We start from the raw sequence: 21,114 nt of genomic DNA, 5'->3' as shown, positions 1-21,114 counted from the left end.
GTCACTAGCCCCGCGAGGCCCAGCACCCTCCACTCAGGTGCCCTGAGAGAAATCTCTAGGAGTGCCACGGCTGGACGCCCTCTCTAAGGGCAGGGAATGTCTCTGAATCCAAGTCACAGCAAAAACGGCAGAGAGTAAATCTGAGTAAGTGGGTTAGTTGTTGAATGGCAAGCTGTGAATCCAGCTTTTCTGAATTATTCCCCCATCGTGCATTCAGAAGTGTGGAGTTCGGCCTGTGAAGCGCTGGAGTGAGAATTACTCAGACATTAGCTCTGCCCTTCCCTCACCATCACCTTCCAGGGATCAAGGTTCCCGTTGTGCTTGAAATGTCTCTTCTGTCTGGGGGAGCTCTTTGATCATTTAAAACCAAATAAAAATCTGAATGCCGGTCTGTAGACGTGACCTGCCTTTGACTGAGGTTTGCAGATACTGTAAGTTGGAGAATTATTCTTTTCTGTGGAAATCCATTAACAACCCTAACCCCTCGCTTACTCAGGGTTGTAGGAAATGTTTAAGCACTTCGATAGAAAGGTATAATCAGAGACCCGTGTGTGTAGAGAACTCGTGCATTTATTTTCATCTGTTTATGGAATTTTCATACAAATGGAATGAAGATTGTGACATTCCTCTTAAATTTGTGGAGGATGGAACTCTCTTTGGGTTTGAACCAACGATGCCTTGTGGTAGGGATAGCAGGTGTGGGGAAGCAGAGAGGGGAGGAAGATTGGATGAGCCATAAGCATTGCTTGTGCTCTTCTCAGAGTCTGTGGCTGGCCAGGATGGATCTCAAGGGCTTTGTGAAATCCAGCAGGGCTCTCCTTCTAGGCAGAGGCAAGGTGGAGGGTTGGACTGGAATGGGTGGGAGGAGAAGGGAAGGAGTAAAGGGTCACAGGGGTGGTGTGGGATCGTCTTTGATATCCTTGCTGTGTGGAGGCAGGTTCTCCTTGAGTCCTTCCAGGTGGTCAAGCCTCTTGGAGATGTTGGAGATGGTTTTCTGCAAAGTCCCGAGCTGGGCATTGAGGTGTCTCACTATGAGAGAGTGGACATGGAGAGTGAACAAACAGTCGTTCCACAAAAGCAGGGCATAAAGATCTGGTGAATGCAATACATACAGTTCATCTCCATTCTTTCCTGGTAAACCCTAAAGTACCCCATGATGTGATTGTGGAGGCTGTGCTGATGGACAAGCACAGGAGACTTGGTGGTAGAAGCAGGCACAGATCGCAGAGGGGAGTCTGTTGGAGAAAAAATGTGGCCCTCTGGAATGTCCACCATTGTATCTGAGTGGAGAGAATAAAAGTAAAGTGAAAACATGCAAAGTATTCATATCACTTCCTTGCGTTCTTGGGGATACTTAGGTCAAGCAGCCTTGCTGCTGGAGAATGTTCCTGGGGGATCACGGAAATCAGCTCCTGCCATGAAACAGGGAGCAGATTCCAGCCAGTCAACGGCTGGTAGGCTGAGATGAATCATGGATGACTTGCCCCACCCTGATTGTTGACAGCTGGCGGGGGGCACATTTTCAAACACTGGAAAACAACTCATGGTTATGGTCTCCTCATATCCTGCAGAGTTGGCGCAGTGTATTATCCCTCCCTTTGATTCCAGAAGACGTGCACATGGTGGGCCAACAATGGTGTATTTGAACAGCTCTTTCTTCCAGATCTGGATGGCTTTTTGTAAAGTTCCCAATCCATTATACAGCAACATTGCTGGGGATGGGTTTTAATAGCATCCAATGGAGTAGCAGAATTCCTACAGCTGTCAGAGCTACAAGGGGCCAAATACTTGAACACTATGAAGTTTCTTGATTGGTGCCTAAAGACTTCTGATGTTTCTGCAGCAGGCACTCAAAGGACCCTTAGCCATCCATGCTACAGGAAGTGGAAAGCTGCTGATTGTAGTAACACCATGAGGGAAACCAGGATCTACAGCCCCAGCAATGGCCTACAGATGATCAAGAAAATAAAAGAGGAAGGTGTTAGTTTGTGGCATTAAGTCCTGCAAACCAAACCATTCAAATAAACCAAGAGAAATGCATGTTCCTCAACTTGGCACCCTCTAGACCTCCTGGACCAAGGTCTCCAGAATGATGTCAGGTGGCTGAAGACTGATATAAACATGATAGAATTCCAGCAACGTATTTCCTGGAAGAAAGGTTTTGTGGGGAGGGAGGAGGGTATGGTCATACCAACTCAACGCTCCTGAGATTGGATCCTTGGCAAGATGTCCTTTCACAGCCAGTTGCATTTCTGATGGGCGGGTTGCTGGATGTTCCATGTTTCTGGTCTGAAATGTCAGCTCTCAGGGTGCTCTGCCTGTTCTTCTCTGATGCTCCAGTTCTGGGCACAGAAATCCAGCCTGTTCTGCAGAAGACTCTGTTCTCCACAGTCCTTCATCCCCGGTCAGTGCTCCTGGTTTCCAAGACTACCGCTTGCTGCGGTTGATACAGCTGCAGCAAGGAAGTCTGGAGGGCTCCAGAGCACCTTTGCAATTGCTCTGAGTTTCTAGCAATGGATGCTCTGTACCCATATGCGTCATCCTGGGTCATCCTCCTTGGATCCCATAGTGATAGGAAGAACTGGGCTACAAAGAAGGTATGTCATGTGACATCCGACAAGGGCCTGAGCAGAATGCCAAGGGCTTGGAACAGGAACAGGCTCCTCTTTAGAAAATGAGACGGAAATTCCAGTCAGAATCACAGCTAGAAGAGTCTGAACCCCTAAACAGGTGCTGTGTGGCTAGAAGTTGTCCCACCAAGGAAATGCTTTGTGTTGTGATCAGAACTCATGGCTGGATATGATGATCCAGTGGAAGATGCAAAAGTGTGAGTCAGTGGGGAGGATCAGTCAGAAGGACAGGGTGGGGACAGCAAAATCTAAAAACCCAGTCAGCCCCATAGTTCCTTGCACAGACCTCCAGTACAAGCTGCAATGGTGACAAAATGATGTTGCACACAACAGGACATCACTCACACACAACATTTGCTTGCCCGTCTTGTGAACACCCATGGCTCTTCAGCTCGGTTCACACAATAAGTTGGCCTTGGTTCCTGAGTTAACCCATTTTCTGGTTTTGCACAATATATTGAATAATATATTAACCCAAAGGGATGGATTTGCACTGTAAGCCACAAAAAACTACCCAAGGTTGAAACTAACCCAACTTTGCATGTTGGGTGCAAGCAGATGCTCCATGTGCAACCGAGCTGATGAAGTATATTGGGCGAATACAGCCTGAGTAAGAATTCTTCCTACACGGGTGAAAAGGCTTCTTTGCAGTCATTAACATCTTGCAGGGAAGGACAGGAGAGAGATGCACTAATTAGGAGGTACTTCCCCCATCCGTCACCCGCTCCCTTGCTGCAAAAGGCAATAAAAACCGGGTCCTCACTGCTAACTGCTTGTTTGCATGTGTTTCAAGACCAACCTCCTTCACGTAGCGCCCTAAAGTTGTGTGTTCCTCTTCCGCCTCAGTGTGCTACCCTGCACTCGGGGCTGTTTAAAGCTTGCTTGAACTCGGGAGGATTTAGGATTGAAATCGCATTAGGAAAAGGTTGCTCTTCCCGCTCGTGTGTGGTCCAATGGCCACCAGGGGGCAGAAAAACCCCACTGAAACCCCCCAAACGCGGCCACTGGCCTCCCCCTCCTCCTGCTGCCTTTAGGACTGCTTGCACTTTGCGCCCTTCGCTTTGAGCCAGAACATCCCCAGGCATGAGCTTGCCCTCCAGTTCAGAGCCCAGGCGAGGCGTATGTCCGGAGCCGGGCCCTTCTCCTCCACTGGCTTCATTCAGCTTGCAGAAGTTGCCAGACCCCGGCGACCTTCTGCTGGCACTCTCTGGCCACGGGTTCTCAGATTAGTTGCTGGTTCCCAGAAACACTGAAGCATTCAAGGAAGCAAAGACGTGGAAGGCGCAAAGGAGGCAGGAACGGAAGAGAGAAAAGGGACCGTTCACATAACTTTGGGCAAAGGGAGAAGTATTTGGGCTCCCGGAAACGCCCCCCTTGCCCGAGAGCAGCAGTGGGTGAACCCTGACCCCATCCCATTGCTAATCCTTCTTAGCCCCACCCGCAGACCCAGGGGACGGGACTCCTGGGGACAGTCATCTTGTCCGGGACACAACACCGAAACTGGAGCTTTCTGCTAAAGCAGCTGCTCCTCCCTTCTGTGGGGACTATATTCCAGCCCTAAGCAGGAGGAATACCCACGGTGGACCAGAAAGTGTAAATTAAGCAAGGAAAGCCTCTGCTGTTTTGAATCATGCAGTTTAACTGTAAACTCTATCACACCCCCTTTGCAATCCCCAGAAGGGGATTATGCTGTAGTTCTGTAAAACATACAGAAGTCTTAAAGGCAAAAAATTAACAATCCACTCAGTTAAAGGCCAGTTAATGAATTCAATCTGTTGATTCTCCCCAAAGAACCACAGTCCTTTAAAGATGCTGAAATCTTGAAGTTTCAGTATTTCTTTTGTACCTGCTATTTGGGGGGGGGGGGGGGGTTGCAGGAAGGATGCATGATGACATCACCAAAGACTGGAAAAGATTGGCAAAGTTCTGTTGCACTAATAAATACTTAATGATGATATAAAATGCTACATGGGTTTAAAATTAATATAGCCCTCCTAAACTTGCAAATAGAACTCCCTTTCGTTCATTAATTTTGTTGCGTGCTGTGAGCACTAGTCAAAGGGTTTTGTTTGCTTGTAAAAGATCTACTTTCAGCTCAGCTGAACTTCACATATTAAAAGTACAGCTACCAGCTCTAGCCTACAGACATCCAGGCGCCACTAGATGGCAGCAACATTTTCTGCATCTCCTTCCTGCCATCTAGTGGTGGCCTGGGTTCTGCAGCCCGGAGCTGGTGGCCCCTTAATTAAAGGATTAAAGGCCTGCCCGCCTGCCCGCCTGCCCGCCTGCCCTCTCCCCCTCCCTCTCCTTCCTCCCTCCCTCCCGAAACATGGATGTCAAAGCCAGCCCTGCAAATCTCCTCTCCTCACCAGGCAACCCACTCCTGAGCCCGCCTGCGCACTGCTGGGGGTTCTCTCTAAGGGCATCCCTTGGGGAAAAGCAAGGGGGAGAAGGGCTCCAATGCATAGAGACCAGCAATGGTCCTGCTTCTTTGTGGCTGATGGGACCCAGGGTCCTGCAGGACCTCCGAGGTCAGAGCAGAGCTCAGAAAATCCGGCCTCTCTTGCCATGGGTAGTGAACCGGGCCCAGAGACAGCGAGGGAACAGTTTATCCGGAGGAGCCAGGCCTGCCGCCCTGTCTGGCTTGGCACAGAAGCTTGGAAAAGCAACTCAGAAGGATGAAACAGGGAACACGCTCTGGCAGGGCTCACACAACCTGCTAAATGCTAACCTCGACCAGCAAAACACAACAGAACCCCCACCACCCCGCCCCCGATTATGCTCCCATGATCCCAAGCGCCCCAGGAAGACGGATGAGTGGGGAGGCACCAGCGTTCCCCAATCCAGCTCCCCCAGCCTCGCTGGATGACAGATGACAGCTCCCAGAAGTCCCAGCCAACCTGACCGAAGGGGACCTTGGAGACTCTGGTCCCAGACTTCTGGCAGGCACTGGATTGGAGGGGCTGACCTCCCCCCCGCACCCCACCGTCAGCCAGCATTGCAAGCCTGGCTGCTTCTCTGGCCCTTCACCTGCTCCCTGGGCTTCAGTGGTGAGATGCTTCGGCTCTTCGGTCCAGGGGGTGGCGTGGACGGCCACGCTCCAGTCGCTCCACGTGCCAATCTCATTGTCCTTGGCAGCAACCTGGATGATGTACTCTTTCCCAGCATAGGCATCGGTGATGATGTGGGAGGTCCCATCAGACAGCTCCACCTATGGGGGTGAGAAGGGAGGGCTCGTGTGAAAGGGGGCAGCGTGAGAAGGTCTCTGCCCTCTAGCGACCCACCCATCATGGCCCAGAGCCACGACACCCCTGAATGCTGGAGTCCCCTCCGTGGCCCTTCTCTAGCTTTCTACAAGATGGTGTTTTTACTCTTGGAAGGAAGTGGCTGGAATGTGGTTTGTAAAATGTTGCTGTGGGTGGCCTTGGATTCAGTTCCAGAAAGGTGCTTTGGAGCGGGAGGGGTGCAGACGCAGCCCTGCCTGTAGCTCTTTAAAGCGGCTGCTTCTTTTCCAGGGACCACACCCTTTTCCTCTGCAGCTGCCATGCAAACAGAGCCTGGTGCACGGCTCTCTCCCAGTCCAGGGCTGGGGTGGGGAAGAGCTGTGCTCTCCCACTTTACCTGCCGTTCTGCTGGAGAGCTGCTGGGTGGGAGATCCAGGGCCCTGGCTGTTTAGAAGGCCAGCTCTTCCCAGATCCTGGGCTTTGGAAGAGCTGTGTCCTTCCCCTCGGGCAGTAGGATCAAGATGCCCCCTTTCCTTGGAGTTCTGTGGCCAGCGGGTCCCTGGGGGAGCTTCCCGATACGGGACTTTAACATGCCTAAGTGGCTCAGCCTCTCTAGGTCGCCTGGGGGGCCCCATGCTCTCCAGCAAAGCCCAGCCTTTCGCTCCACTGGGGGCTGACCACTTCACTTCACTGGCGCGGCCTGGAGCTTCTACGGGCTGAACTGGAGCTCCACTTTGGCCCCCCAAAACCCCTGCCAAAGGCCTACACGAGCATCTCTCACACACTCCCCCTTTTTCTCAGCAGAACAGGTGGTTGGCTGGGTTTGTCCAAAATAGGGGAAGGAACAGAGGACCCCAGGCTTCCAAGGGCCACCACGGCGAATCTTTCCTTTTGGTGGTCTGGAGCCACCAAACCAACCGTGTCTGTAATCCGAAGACTTTGGGGGTCAGCCCCTGGATGGGCACCTCTGGCTGCACGTGCAACGGAGTCCTGATCCTATCCAGTGAATATGTTTGGGTCTACTTCTGAGGAGCAGGTTTGCGCTGAAAATGCACATTTTCCAAGAATCCAGGAAATACGTTTTTAATCGTATACGTATTTTGACCTTTCCACATTGAGTATTTTTGCAGAGAGCAACACGTTGGACAATTAGGAAAACTGCAAAAGGTTGTTCTGTAGAGTGAGATGCTGAAGCATCTTTTACCGGTCAAGAAGGACAGTGCTGGGGACGGAGGAGGAAAAGACATTTGGAACCGCTCACCTGCCCTTAGCAGGATACCTGAGCCAGCAACCTGACACCTGAGCTGGCCCAGATTTGTTGGCAAAAGCATCTCAGGCCTGGCATTTGGTGCTTTGTTTCTTCCAGCATCTACTTCTTGTGCGAAGACCCCTCTGCTCAGAGTCCCTCCTAAGGGTTGTTCTTGCAGCTAACCTAGCAAGGGTCTCCCCGCTCCTCTGAAAACAAAGAAACCTTCCGAACTTTGTTCCTGAGGAGCTATGGGAAGAAATAATGGGTATTGTGAAAACTGAGGCAGAAAAGGGTATTCCCAACATTTCAAAGTGAAAAAGATCCATCATGATCGTGGGGGGCAGATTCTTCAGGTAAGAAGAAGGACATTTGATAATAACCCAGGAAATTTACATCCAGCAGAAAAGAACAAGGAAAGATCCATCAATGAAGAATGTCACCAAATAGCAGAAAATACCATGAAAAGAAAAATAGGAGGTATTTTTGAGAAGATCAGAGAAATCACTGGAACGTTTGCAGCTAAGGTGGGATTACTCGAGACTAGTTGCAGAAGGATCCACCAAATGCGGTTAAAAGGACGTGGAGAGGCTCTGCCGAGGTGGAGGATGGTTGTCTGACAGAAGCATTTGTTCAGAGAGAATATTAGGAACCGGCAGAAAATGAGGTATGACAGCCAATAGTCCAGCTGTCAGATAGGAAAGCGCCAGGCGCAGAGGAAATAACCGTTGAACTGTTTAAAGCTGCAGGAGAAGAGACTGCTCAACCGCTGGCAGATCAACAAACAAGATTCGACGCCCTGCGTTGTTGTGGTTTTCATTCATTTGGTTGCCTCCAACTTTTGGTGACCCAGTGGACATTATTTTGACAGGACTGTCTGTCAGTAACAGCTTTTTTGAGTTCTTCTAAGTTCATGCTTATGTCAACAGTGATAACATCTAGCCACCTTGTCTTCTCTCAGCCTCTTTTTCAATTGCCTTCCATTTTTCAAAGCACCGGCATCTTCTCCTGTGATTCATCTTTACATTATAGACTCTGAAGAAGGAGACTCATGTTAGCTTATAAGAGCCAGAAATCAAGAGGGGTCTGATAGCACCTTTTCAGACTAATACATTTTATTAAAAGGCATCTGCTTTCCTAAGCCGCAGCTCATTATTGGATGCACAAAAGTGGGTGCCTTTTAATAAAATGTGTTAGTCTGAAAAGGTGCTACCAGACCCTGATCTTCACATTATGTGGCCACAGTATCTAAGCTTGCACTCGTGAATGGTGCTTCCAGTGAGCAGCCTGGTTTTAATTCATCCAGTATGGAATGATTTTTTCTTCTTGGAGTCCAAAGTAGTCTCAACCATGTCCTCCAGCACCACAACTCAAAGGCATCCATTTTTCTTTGTTTGGCCCCTCTTTCACAGCCACATGTTGCAGCTGGGAAAACGTGGCCTTAACAATGCACCCTTGTCTTCAGCGTGATGCCTCTGCACTTAATATTTTGCCCTCATCCATCACAGTCTTTCTCTCAAGCGGCAGACATCTTTTTATTTCATCTGTATAGTCCTCCTCCCTGTCGGTTTTTGAGCTTGAGAAGATAAAGTCTGCCGGTATTCCAACTTCTCCTCCACCTGCCTGAATTGGGCTGGCCTCGCCTGTTGGCCTAATTACAGGTGTTTTTTTTTTTAAAGATCCAGTAACATTTTCATATTCAATAGTAGTCAGTTTTTAGTATCTAGCCCTAGAGATCAGAAAAGATAGGGGTATGTACTTACAACAAAGAAGGGAGATGCAAGAGAATGTGGAAATTACCCATCATTGCGCCTGTTCCTCCTGCAGACAAAGTTTTGCTTCAGATATGTCAAAGGAGAAGACAGCCCTGCAGGGGGAGAGGAGCGCTGGAGGAGCAGGATGTGCTCAGAAAAGGCAGAGAGACATGAGATCAGATAGCTAACAGGTGAGGGATGACGGAGAGAGTGTGGAAATGTAAAGTTTATCCTTTGCTTTATTGACTGTAGGTTTGATTGTTTGGATCACGCCAGAATGTGGAATATACGAAGGCTAATAGGTACATCCAAACATCCGATTATTCCAAGGAGCCTTTACAACCAAAAAGAAGCTGTTCCAAAAAAAACGTCTGTGGAAAGAGAACGGTTCAGAACTGGGAAGGGAGTGAGATTAGCATGTAAATTGTCCCCGTGTCTGTTAATATTGTACAGTGAATATATCGTAAGAATGGTAGGAACGGAAAACATGACAGGGTCACAATTGGAGCTGAAATGCTAACCGTTTAAGATACGCAGATGATACCAGCTTGTAAGGCAAAAATAAAGTGGACCTAGGACTGTTCATTAGGAAAGTGAAAATGGAAAGTAAAAAATGGGTGTTATTGTTAAACATTAAGAAGATAAGAGGACTGTCACCCAGCATACTTTACCAACTTCAGCAAGTGGAGGGAGATACTTGTGTTTCATTGGGTTCAGTATAGCTCAAGCTGGACAGTTCCCTACAGAAATAAAGAAGAAATTAACCCTGGGAAGGAAGGCAAGGACAATTTAGGCAAGATGATGAAGGATAACAATCCTTTTGTGACAACAGAGATCAGAATAGCCAAAGCAGTGGCTTTTCCATTGATGAGAGACTGCTATGAAAGCCGGGCCTTGAGAAAGAGTCAAAGAAAGATGCTTTGGGATCATGGACCAGGAGATGGTTACCTGCGATGTGGACTGCAGAACTGATCACTAAAAAAAAAAATCTCCAAAAGATTGACTGATCCATTCAGGGGGTGATCAGCAAGCAGAAACTGACATACTTAGAACATGTGACATGAGTTGGTGATGGCCTAGAGAAACTCAGGTTATGATGGACCTGGGTTATGCTTGGCAAGGTTGAGAGACGAAGGGAAAGACATTGGAGAAAGTGGATGGGCAGGTCAAAGAGATCCTTGGAATGTCCTTGGGAGAGCTCCAGATGGTTGCCAAGGGTATGTTGCAATGGTGGCCATCTGTCCAGAGATTTGCCAAGCGTCTGGTTTGGCCTGACAGTGCTTGACTAACTAGCTAATGCTGCCACACGTGCAGTCACGCTCACACACTGTAAAACCCATTTTGCTCCTGGTCAGATCCAGTATTACATTATGAAAATCCTATGCCCTGGCAGGCCCACAATCTTTCAGGGGAACCATCTCAATGGAAATCATGGGCCCGACTCAGAATTTTTGGCATCCGTTTTCCCATGGTGCCAAAAAGATGCCTCTGAGAAGGTCCCGAGCAGCACTCAAGTGTAACACCACCCCCAGCAACCAGACAGGGAACACAAAGACCGGCAGGAACCAAAGGCCAAATCCACCCTTCTGGGTTTCTAAGCTCATGGCCACTTACGTATCTGCTGATACAATTCCATACACTCAATCAGAGGTGTCCACAGGATGTGGTCAAAAAAGTTGAGATGGTGGCCGTGATGGTGCGATTCAAGCTCTGCCCATTTTTTATGGGCATCATAATGCCCACAAAAATCAGAAGGAGATTCGATCACATGGATGTGATCACCATTGGGCTTCTGTGACCACAGCCTATGGGACATCCCTGCAATTAACTTAAGAGTTGGGTGAAGAAGTCCTGGGAATGCCAGAGTTGGAAGGGGCCCTTAATCATCTCTTCCAAGGCCAAACCTACCCAACCCCTTCGGTCTCCCTTCACAGAACTTAAGTTTCTAGTCCCCAATCCTGTTCCTTGCCCTTTCTTTGAATCTGGAGTTTCTTTGAGTCCTTCTGAAAATGGTGCTCAGATTTAGTAGGATTTTACATCTTCAGAGGTGGGTGTCCAGTCTCTGCTTGAGCACATTGGTGGGGGGGAGCCCCCACATCTCTGGATCATTGTTTCTCTGTCATATTTCTTTTGCCTTTAGCAAGTTGTCCCCAGGTCAGTTTTTCTGGTGAGGGTCTTGCACCTTCTCCTGCAGAAAGCATTCTGCAGCCTCTGGTGCCCCTGCTTACGGTGAGGCTCCCCTGCTTTCCCTTCCTTGGGACTGGTACAGCCTGGGCAGTGGGGCTCTCGGAGCAGGTGAGCATGGGTCTTGGGGGGAGGGCTGAATGGCTGCAGGACTGGCCATGTGTGAGAGCCAGGATGCAAAGATGGGGTGGTGGCGGTGGGGGTTGAGTTAACCAAAGGAGCTTGCAAAATAGAAACAGGCTATTAGTGATCCATTAGTCAAAGGTATCCAGTTCCATCCTAGGTAATCCATTAAAGCAACATCTGAGCACATTAGGAAGCACTCGGTTCAGAGGCGGAGGTGGCTGCGAAGCAAGAGGAGGAAGCGAGGGAATCTGGCTTGAATTACAAAGTTAAAAGCCAGGGAAAAAGAAAAGATGCCCTAAATATTTAATGCTGGGTGTTTAAGGAGACAGAGCAGGAAAGTCTGCCATGGGAAAGAAGGGAAACGTGGAGGCAGACGCAGAGGCTGAGGTCCTTATTTCCCCTCACCCTCCGTGTCACAGCAGCGAAGCCCCCACTGCCCTGCCTGGATGTCTGACGCAGATGGGCTGGGTGCTCTTGAGAAGTTCTGCCTCAGCACAGCGGGTCGTACTGAGCGGGGGCCCCTGGGGCTCCGGCGTCCACCAACGTACCAATGACTCGGACTGCAGAATGGAAGCGATGCCTATCCAGTTTGGGAAAGATGCCAACCTATGAGGATTAACTGGCCGATGCCTCAGTGGACAAAAAATACCATCATTCAAAATGACTCCAGAAGGCCTGAACATTGAGCCAAATCCAATCAGATGATGTCCAACGGTGCAAGTTCTGCATCTAGGAAGGAAAAATCAATAGGACTGCAGAGACCTGTCTTGGTGGCAGTCTGAGAAAGTTCTAAGAGTGGCGGTGGACCACCAGCTCCACGTGAGCAAGAGCTAAAAAGGCCAGTGCAATCCTGCGGTGCATTAACAGAAGCATGGCATCCGGATCGCAAGCGGTAATGGTTCCATTGGCTTCCACCTTGATTAGCCCATGCTGGTGTGTGGCACCAGCTTTCCAAAGGACACGAAGAAGCTGGAATGGGTTCAGAAGAGAGCTGCCAGGGTGATAAGGGTCTGGAAAGGAAGTCTTACAAGGAATAGTTAAAGCCTGACTGCACATTCAGCTTACAAAAGAAAAGACTGAGAGGGGATACGATTGAAAAGACAGTCACTTGTGAGAATGGGTGGCCTTTCCTTTGCTGAACTTGAGGGCATGACAAGGGAGCCTGGGTTCCCCTTAAGAACAGGAGATCTGGGCTGAATACCAAGAGGCTGTCAGAGCTGGAAAGCGGCAGAACCGTCTGGCTTGGAGGAGGGCTTTCAAGGGGGCTTGGAGGGCCACCAGTTGGGATGGGGTGATAGACTCTTACACTGAACAGAGGGTTGGACCAGATACTGTAACCTTCAAATCTCTTCCAACCTGCACATTCTAGGACTCTGAAGACCGAGACCTGAGTCCGCTGTTTAGGACACGCAAAGGTGCTGCTGTGCCTGAATCTTACCTCCTGCAGGGTGACCACGGGTTCAGGGGCCCTGCCCATCAAGTGAGGCCCCACTTCTGAATGTGGAAAGACACCCTCTGGTCTCGGCCCCCTGCCCCCTGGCATCCTGCCTGAGTTTGGGGAGAGCCACTGGAGCTAGGAGGCCTTCACCGGGTGTCAGAAATGGCTGCCAGCATTGGCATATGGGAGCCCCTGGGAAAGGGGGAGGCTGAAGGTCTTCTCCCCATCGCCCTCCATCACTGCTTGCTGTGGCATCGGAGGGCCCCAACACCAGTTGTGGTACCTGCCCAGGCCCTTTGCAATTTGCTCACCCTGCCCCCATTGGCATGGGGTGTGAAAGTGGGCTCAGTCCAGTGTTGCTCCCCCCACTCGCTTGCCCCCCAGCCCCCTCCTGTGTGTTCCTGATGTTGGGAAAACCCAGGCGTGAGGACAAAGCATCTCCCAGCGATCAGATTTCAAAGCTGAGCCAAAGGGAAGTCCAGGTTTAAAGCAGGGGAATTGCGTGCGCGCGCACGCGCACGCACACGAGTTCAGGAGGAGGGGGAGAAGCAGCCCTGGCTGAGCTCCACCCACACTTTGTGCATTCACATAAAAAAATTGGTTTTCCTCTTGTGGGGTCATCTTAGTGCTAGGTCAAGAAAGCACAAGTCACTTTAGGATGAAGGGCCCTAGGCTGCCCCCCCCCCCAAGTTCTTAGCAAAGAGGAATTTTGGCAGGAAATTATTGGCGAGTAACTATGCGTAAGGATAAACATAAATGGCATGGAAATACCCTGAACTGTTTCAGACCGCCTCCGGCCTGGACCCCCGCCAAAGCTGAGGCTTGACCCTGTGTCCTGGGAAAAGCTCTCGGGGGGCCCGCGGGGCTAGTCCTCCCCCCCCCCGAAGGCCCCGGAGCCGGGACAACTGACACCGTAGCGCAGCAGCAGCAGCAGCAGCAGTAGCGCAGCTCTCCAACCGCTCTCGGGTGGGTGGCTGGCTGGCTGGCTAGCTGGCTGGGGAGAGCGGATGTCAGGGAGGGGAGGATCCCCGCAGCGTCGGGAGCGCTTCCAGAGGGCTCTGCGCTCCCGGGAGAAGGGGCTGGCCGAGGCGGGCGAGATGAGCAGCCTCCGAAACGGCGGGGCTTGCCAGGAGCGCCCGCCACCCCCTCCCCGGAGCAGCCACCGCCTCAGAGCCAGGACGCCGCGCTTTCCCAAGAGATGCGACGGGAGCGAGGAGGGGGCAGCGCGTGGGGCGGCGGGAGCAAAGATCGCGGCGGGCGGGCTTTGCAAACAGCCCCTCTGTGAAGGCGAACGAGAGCCGAGTCAATCCCCGGGCTGCGGAGGGGCTGTGAAAGAAAGACAGGGCTCGAGGGCCGGAGGTGCCGTCGGCGGGGGCGCAAGAGGAGCCCTCGCCCGAGCAGGGGAACGCGCTCCCCACGGCCCGGGCGCGGCGAGCGGGCTGGTCCGGAGGAGCCCGCCTGCCGCCTGCCGCCAGCCTGGCTCACCCGCGCCCGTCAGCCTGGGGCATTTTCCTGCCCCCGACCCCCAGCGAGCGCCCCGGGGACTTCCACGCCCGTCCCCGACCCAGGCGGGCGCTCGAATCTCCCGCGGGGGAGAGACGACAAAGCAGGCGACTAATTTAAGACACGTGCCGGGAGAAGCACCAAAGACCCCGCTGCCCGGTTCCTTCTTGGCTCACACTTCGCAAACTGTGAACAATCGTGGCCAGATGTGGGGGCTGCTTAAATCACCCTCAGATGCGGCACCCGCTCCCTCCAGTGGCTCCTGACCTTCCTCTCCGGAAGCAGAGCCAGGAGGAGACTGAAGGGAGGGGGAGAGGAAAGAGGTGACCCCCCCCCCACTGCAACCCTTGAAAACTGACATTCGGTAAAGCTCCCAAATCTGAAAGTTCAGAAAGTTAAGTCTGAAAAAAGGGAAGTTTAAAAATGAGAACAGCCTTACTCAGTGCTTGGTGGGTGATTTCCAGAGCGGCTCTCCAGGACTAGAAATGGGCTTGGGCATGGGGGGAGTGGGGAGGGGAGGCTGAACGCTCCAGGAACCCGCTCTAGCCCCACCGCTGGGCGTTTCCTCTCCGAATGCAAGCGGGTAGGATGGACTGCCCTGCCCTGCCCTGCCCTGCCCTGCCCTGCCCTGCCCTGCCCTGCCCTGCCCTGCCCTGCCCTGCCCTGCCCGGCTGGCCTCCCTCGAGGCCCCCTTATCCCGGCCCCGTGGCTGCGGTGCAGTCGAGAAGTATTCCAAGAGATTCGTTGCCCCTAGTTAGAAGGGCTGGGACTACAGTGCCCACCATTCCCAGCCTCAAGGTAGACCCGGGTTCAAGCCTCTCTGCCTCTCGGGTCACCATGGAAGGGGAAGAAGGCTGCACACCGCCTTGGGTTCTTCTGAGAGAAAAGCAGGGGGAGCTTTGATCCCACCATCCTGGCTCCCCTCTTGACTTTTCTGACCACACCCTGCTGCCACCCTGGGGAGGCCCCCGCTGCCCTTCCTTGCTAACGCTTTACTTCTGCCCTTCCTTCTCGGCCGGCTCTCCTCTGCCAAAGAAGCCACCATCCACCTTCCCCACCCCGACTGGGCACTCTGTGATGACAGAAGGGAGTTCATCCCCCTGTCATAATCGGTGGCACCAGGCGGCACATAACGCCGTGACGCTTAGACCGTTTACATCCCGTGGGCAGGTTGTGTCTCGAACCTCCATATGGAGAACAGCCCCAATTTCAGACCCAGGAGGGGTGCCCGGGGCCCCTCTGAAGGTGAGATGGGAGCTCAGAGGGCCATGGGAGGCGGCGGGAGAAGCTGCGTGTTTCTGCCCGCAGCTTTTGCCATCTGGATCCAGAGGCTCTTTTCTGAAGGCTGCTTGACAGATCCAGGGTTGCACCAAGCGCTCAGCCCCATCCCCACAATGAGAGTGAAATCCCCACGCCCAGTACAAGTCACGGTGATGCCACGTGCATCACAGCATCGTCACCGAAGGATGCAATTGACAGAAGGGTCAAGATTCATTTCATTTGCATGATGACGTCCTGACCCGCGTGGCACAACTGGTCCCTCTGCCACACATGCCTGGGGATGGAGGCGACCCTGAGAGCCTCCCTTCTCAAGGAGAGGAGGCGCAGAAGCCCCTGGTTTCTACTGGCCACACGGACATTCCCCACGTGGCACATGGGGAGCCGCTGTTTCTGTTCCAAGGTGAGCTGCACAAGCGTCCCGCGAACAGTGGGGCTTGGCCAGACACCCCCAGGATCTGGAACCCGGAGACCAATTCAGAGCACCAGAAGAATGTGAGTCGGGCCCAGCACTCCCCTCTCAATCCAGCCTCCCAGAGTGTCCCCACTGGATGCCGACAAGCAGGCACGGAGGCCAGAGCCTTTCCCCTTGGCCTCTCTGCAAGGGAGATTTTGGGCACCTGCTTCTGAAGCTGATGGGCCTGTAAAGCCATTATGTGCCAGCCGGATGAACCTGCACACCCTTTTTAAAAGCATTTCCTCTCCTGACTGGTAAGAAGACTCCCCCGGTTGAATGTCCACCAAGGTGCCCCTGTGGGTGCATGTAAATGCTTGCTTGCCTACATGCCCCCCCCAACCTCTGGCTCTTTGCCCCACCCTGAAAGGAAAACTGAGGGGCCACTCACGTGCTGCCACTGGTCGATGATGAGCGGCCGGTACCTCAGGAAGAATTTGAGGGGAAAGGAGTCCGGATCCGGCCAGGAGGACGGGTACTGCCAGGTCACCAGCAGTCTCCGGGCATTGTTGGAGATCGGCTTTGCGACCACATTTTCTGGGGGATCCGGTTTTACTGTTTAAAAAAACAAAAGCAAAGAAGGGAAAAGTGGCGAGAGCAGCACATGCACCATTCGGGCACTGAAGACGCGTCCCGGGCCAGAGAGGCAAGGGCCCAGTGGAACCGGGGGCCTTGCCAGGGACACTGGGCTGGGGCTGGAAAGGTGGCAACTGCAGGCACAGCTGGGCGGAGCACGTCATGGGCTGACCGGACATGAACTGGGAGGAGGCTTTCCGAACTGGAATTCCAGACAGGAGGCGGCTTTCCCCAGCTCCAGACCCTGAGGGCCACCACGGCAAATGCAGTAGGCCCCCAGAAGACTCCGTGGGTGAGTTTTGCAGGCTTGGATTTCGGATGGTGCTGCGTCACGTGGGGCTCGCATAGGTGGAACGCCTGGCTCGCCCGTTCCCCTCCCGCCTCCTCCTCGTTCTGGGCACGCCACTCGCCACCCTGTCTTTCCTAAGCACTCCCAAGTGTTTGGAAGGCCGCAGTGCTCAGGTGAAGATGATCACCGCATGCTGAGAAGGGTGGGCAGCGCATGAACCCGCCAGGGCTCCCTCCCGCTGGTCCTCGGAGCACAGAATTGGTCCTTCAGTTGGTGCCCCCACCAACCGACCATAGCGGCTCCTGGAGGACATAACCCCCCTGCCCCCCCCGCTGCAGAAAGGAGGACAAATTAACGGTGTCTGTCTGACTGGCAAGCAGGAGCCGTTGGTGTTAGGGAAAAGTTGCCAGGTTGTTAAGATTCGTTCTTCCTGCCTATAAATACCCACTGAAAGCTATGACGCTGCAGTCGGGCGGCTGTCCCAACAGCTGCGGCCATCAAAACACTTTGCCATGTGAGGTCTCTGAGTGTGACTGAGGTGTGCGCGTGTGTGAGAGAACCATGACTCACTGGAGCCCAGGAAAAGGAAAGTCAAGCCAGGCGGTGGTTCACAGGGTCCATGGATCAGAACAGAAACCGGAGGGAAAGACTCAGAGCAACTCACCCGCCGGTGAGCTGCTGCGGACGGACAGACGGACGGACGGGGAGCGCCAGAGAGCTCAGAAGCCCCGCAGGGAGAGGCAGGACCTGCGCGGAGGGGCAGGCGGAGGCGGCCTCTGGCCGGCCCAATGAGGCAACTCCAGCATCGTGACTCACCCCGCGGCAGCTGAGCCAGAAGGAAACAGGCTGGCCTGCCCAGCGGGCTGGCACGGAAGCACAGCGGCACAATGCCAGGGCTGGCTCTGCACCGATGCTGGGGTGGAGGGGCCCTGGGTCTCCCAGGAAGCCTTCCCCTCAGGCTGGCACCCCCTTCCTCTCCACCGCCCTGGGCTGGGAGGGAGGGAAATGCTGAGGGTCCCCAGGGGCTCCCTCCCTCCCTCCCTCTCGCCCCCCACCCGGGCCAGCCGATGAGCAGCATATTGACCGCTCTGCACCTTTGTTCCTTCCTTGGGGTCGGTTGCCAGATTGCCCTGCAGGCCAGGGGAAAGTCAGCCAAGGGGTGGGCGTGGGCCGCACCCAGAGAGCGAGCCTTCCAACTGGCAAAGCCAGGAGCAGCAGAGCCTGGCATCCAGTTCCAATCCCACCTCCCACATGGCAAAAGAGATGCCCTGTCCCTGTATGGGTGGGGTGATGGTGTCAGATGGCCAGGTCAGGCCAGGCCAGGCCTGGCTGGGTGGATATAACAAATTCCACTTGGGTGCAGAAGGGGTCCTTGTTCTGGGAGGTTGCACAATCCAGATTTTGCCAACGGGCCGCTTTCTGCCCAAGCATCCTAACCTGGCTTAGCCCTAACCAAGCTCAGCGTCTTGTCTCGGGTCCATCTAGCTCAGCGTGTTGCACAAATCCCGTCTCTCTTGGCAGATCTGCAGAGCCACAGGGTCTGGCAAGGGGAAAAGGAGGTCGCTCTGTCAGCGCATTACAATCTCCTTGCCTTGGCTCTGATGCCGCCCAGCTGAGCCCACACTGGCAGACATACAAAGAAACAAACAAGAGTTTTATTCATAGATGCCTTGGTAGGAATTGAACATCTGGAATAGAGCTTGCTCGGATTCTGGAAATTACTGTACAGGTTGGATTAAACTGAAATATGAAAGTTGTATTCCTTCTGCAGTCATTAAGACTGTATAAAATTAGTTGTTCAAGTTTTACAGGGAATCCAACAACGTTGGCTCTAACTCTGTTCTTTCCTAAAAGCCCTTAACTTTTACCACGTAGAATAAATAGTATGTTGATTAGTTGTGCATAAAGGTTGAGAGAGAGTGATCTTTAATAAAAACCAGTTGGAGCACCTGATACACACACACACACACACACACACAGATTTATGGAGTTTACCTATCAGGCCAAAATGTCCAGATTTTTAAAATCCTCATGACAAAAGAGATCTTGATCTAGCTCAGTTTGCCCATATCTTTTCCCCTTATTTAACAGACACTCTTGCATTTTTGCCTAGATCATCATGGCCCTAAAAAACAGGATTCCTGTACCTTTTCATTTATTACATCTAGCACAACCCCGGGGAAAGAAAATTGCAAAAGATTTGATCGTATTCCACAGCGTAGCCGTCTGGCCAGGCTGCTGGATTGAGCTCAGTTCCAAGTTTGCTTTGTTACATCTCTGCACCAGTCGCAAACTCTTGGAAGAAACCTGCACAAACATTATATTGCAGGCCCCCACCCCACCCCCATCTATGTGTTTTTGTACATATTTATTTCATTGGCAAGTGGCCGTGCAGACTTTCCAGTTTGAGAAATGGGTAAGTGATCTAAACCAATTTCTGCCCCTCCCGCCCCCAGGCTGACTGGTGTGGGGAAGCCCTAGGCGGTGGAAGGACACCCTTTCCTTGCATTTCTTCACCCCAGCACTGCTGCCTTCCTTAGAAACCCGTCTCTTCTCCAGTTGTGGCATCTCTTCTGTGAAATATCCTTCCCAAAGATGCTACTTGGTGTCAAACATGAATACCCTTTTAGCATCAGGGAAAGACTTTATTTTCCAGGAAAATATGGAAGAGGCAGTGCCAAGTGCCGGTAGAAATTATTCCATTAGAGCCCCCGAGTGCTTTTTACAATCACGCCTGTCTTCTGTGCGCATGAGAGCAGAAGCAGGCGTAGGCGTCAGACACACTGCCCCTTCTACCCCAATCCCAAACTCTCGGTTGCATTTTTATGACAATGGACTGCAAAACTCCCTTACAGGAGTCTGTGCAAAAGGGCCTCTGTGTCACCCCCATATAGCCCTGTTGCACCTTGAAAACCATTTCCTTTTTGCACAACATTTCAAGATCAGAGACTGTGAAGTGGGCTAGAATCCACCAAAATCAATGCGATGCTGCCCCAAGACCTCCCAACTGGGCCTCTGCTGCCCCCGAGAGGAACCCGTCCCCCTCCGTTCCTGCGTCCTGAAAGAGCCTCGCCGAGAGAGGACTGGCCACGGCCTTCACTGCGTGGCAGGGTGGCAACAGATGCTGAGAGGTGGCTCCGGATTCCTCCAGCTCTGAACGCCAACCAGGTCTGAGCGAGACCTCTAGTCCGGCCGGAGTGGAACAGAAGCAGGTGATGGCGAGGGGAGCAGGCGGTCTTCTCTCCTGGAGCAACAACTGAGCGGCTCTTTCCTTAAGCCAGGCCCCATTGAGCCGAAAGGGCACTGCCCGCACTGCCTGAGCCATTGGCGAAGTGGGGGGGGGAGATTATTTGGGCCTCAAGCGAGAGGGACCGAGCACCCACTGCTGGGTGTGCCGAGAGGCTGACACAATAAAGCGGCTTCACTAGCAAAACGCACAGAAATGGCCGAGCCAAAATCAAGGGTGAGCTTCATCTCTGCCGGGGCTCACCTCCTTCCTTCCCTCGCCTGCAGGGGTTATGCAGAGGCGGTGCAGGACAGGGAGGGGGACCGGCTTCGCATGCTCCAGGCCGCCATCCAGATGCACCCCAGCTAGGATCCAGGCCTGGCCTGCAAGGGCGAGGGGGCACCCCGGCTCCCATTTAAAGGGCCGCAGGTCCAGCTCCATCAGGGCAATCCTAAATCCAGGGCAGGATTGGGTGGGTTTTTGGCTTCCCGAGGAAAGAAGCTGAATAGAGCCAGGGGGAGTCAGCCCAGCAGGAGACCCTGCCAAGGGAAAGGCCTGCAAGCGGCAGCTGTTCCCTCTGCAGGTGCTTTGTGAAGTGGGCCGGCTTCTCTTTTGCTGATATCACTCCAGTTCTAGTTTCCTAAACATCGAATCCACAGATCTGGATACCTCCAAGCACAAACGGATGGGCCTGGGTGGAGGGACGCCATGCAGATGGGGGAAGGACAGTGGTCTATGGAGGCTGGAAGAGCAAGAGGGGGATCAGGGGTGGGTTTCCAAGAACGTATCAGGCCGAGGGTCTATCAAGGACCCATTACTCTGCAAGGGTGGACGTGCCCTGTTTCCAAACGCCCTCAATCAAAGGCGTGATGCAACTCTTCCGCTGTTCCTTTTTTTTCTAGTAAAGAAAGGCAAAACAGCAGCAAATCATGGGGAGTGTAGAGAGGCAGAAAGTGTCTGGACCCCCTTCCCAGGCCATTAAATCCCCCATTTAGGAGAGTGAGTGTACAATAAAACCCCTCCCTGGGAGCACCAGCGCGGGAGGACATTATCTGCCTCTGCTGGAGGCAGCTGGAGTCCAGGAGGCAGAGAGCGGGCAGAGACTCACCTCTTGCTTTTAAGGGGTCTGCAAGCAGCAGAATGGCGCAGAATGCAAGTTCCTTGGAGAATGAGGGGGCATGGAGTG

General features: G+C 52.9%; 1 protein-coding gene across 10 annotated transcripts in view; it reads right to left on the bottom strand.

The window, feature by feature from the left end:
* CNTFR (ciliary neurotrophic factor receptor) overlaps positions 1-21,114 on the bottom strand; it is a 303,394-nt gene that overhangs the window by 5,530 nt on the left and 276,750 nt on the right. For 4 of the 10 annotated variants that reach the window (XM_088152656.1, XM_088152658.1, XM_088152657.1 and 1 more), the window contains 4 exons: positions 16,229-16,392; positions 5,661-5,841; positions 1,113-1,280; positions 551-1,029 (listed from right to left, as the gene is read on the bottom strand). In XM_088152656.1, coding sequence (XP_088008782.1) covers positions 887-1,029; positions 1,113-1,280; positions 5,661-5,841; positions 16,229-16,392 — 656 coding nt within the window. In that variant the 3' untranslated portion in view covers positions 551-886. Of the gene's footprint in view, positions 1-550; positions 1,030-1,112; positions 1,948-5,660; positions 5,842-16,228; positions 16,393-17,272; positions 17,872-21,114 lie in introns of those variants that run through there. The other 6 variants (XM_088152652.1, XM_088152654.1, XM_088152655.1 and 3 more) reach the window with 3 other exon arrangements.

The sequence above is a fragment of the Python bivittatus genome, unplaced genomic scaffold (genome assembly GCF_059951505.1).
Source record: "Python bivittatus isolate LINGU-HERP-01145 unplaced genomic scaffold, Pbiv_v1 ctg000570_np1212, whole genome shotgun sequence".
Taxonomy (NCBI): Eukaryota; Metazoa; Chordata; class Lepidosauria; order Squamata; family Pythonidae; genus Python; species Python bivittatus.
Note: the sequence above shows the minus strand (reverse complement) of the source record. Positions and strands in the feature narration are given on the sequence as shown.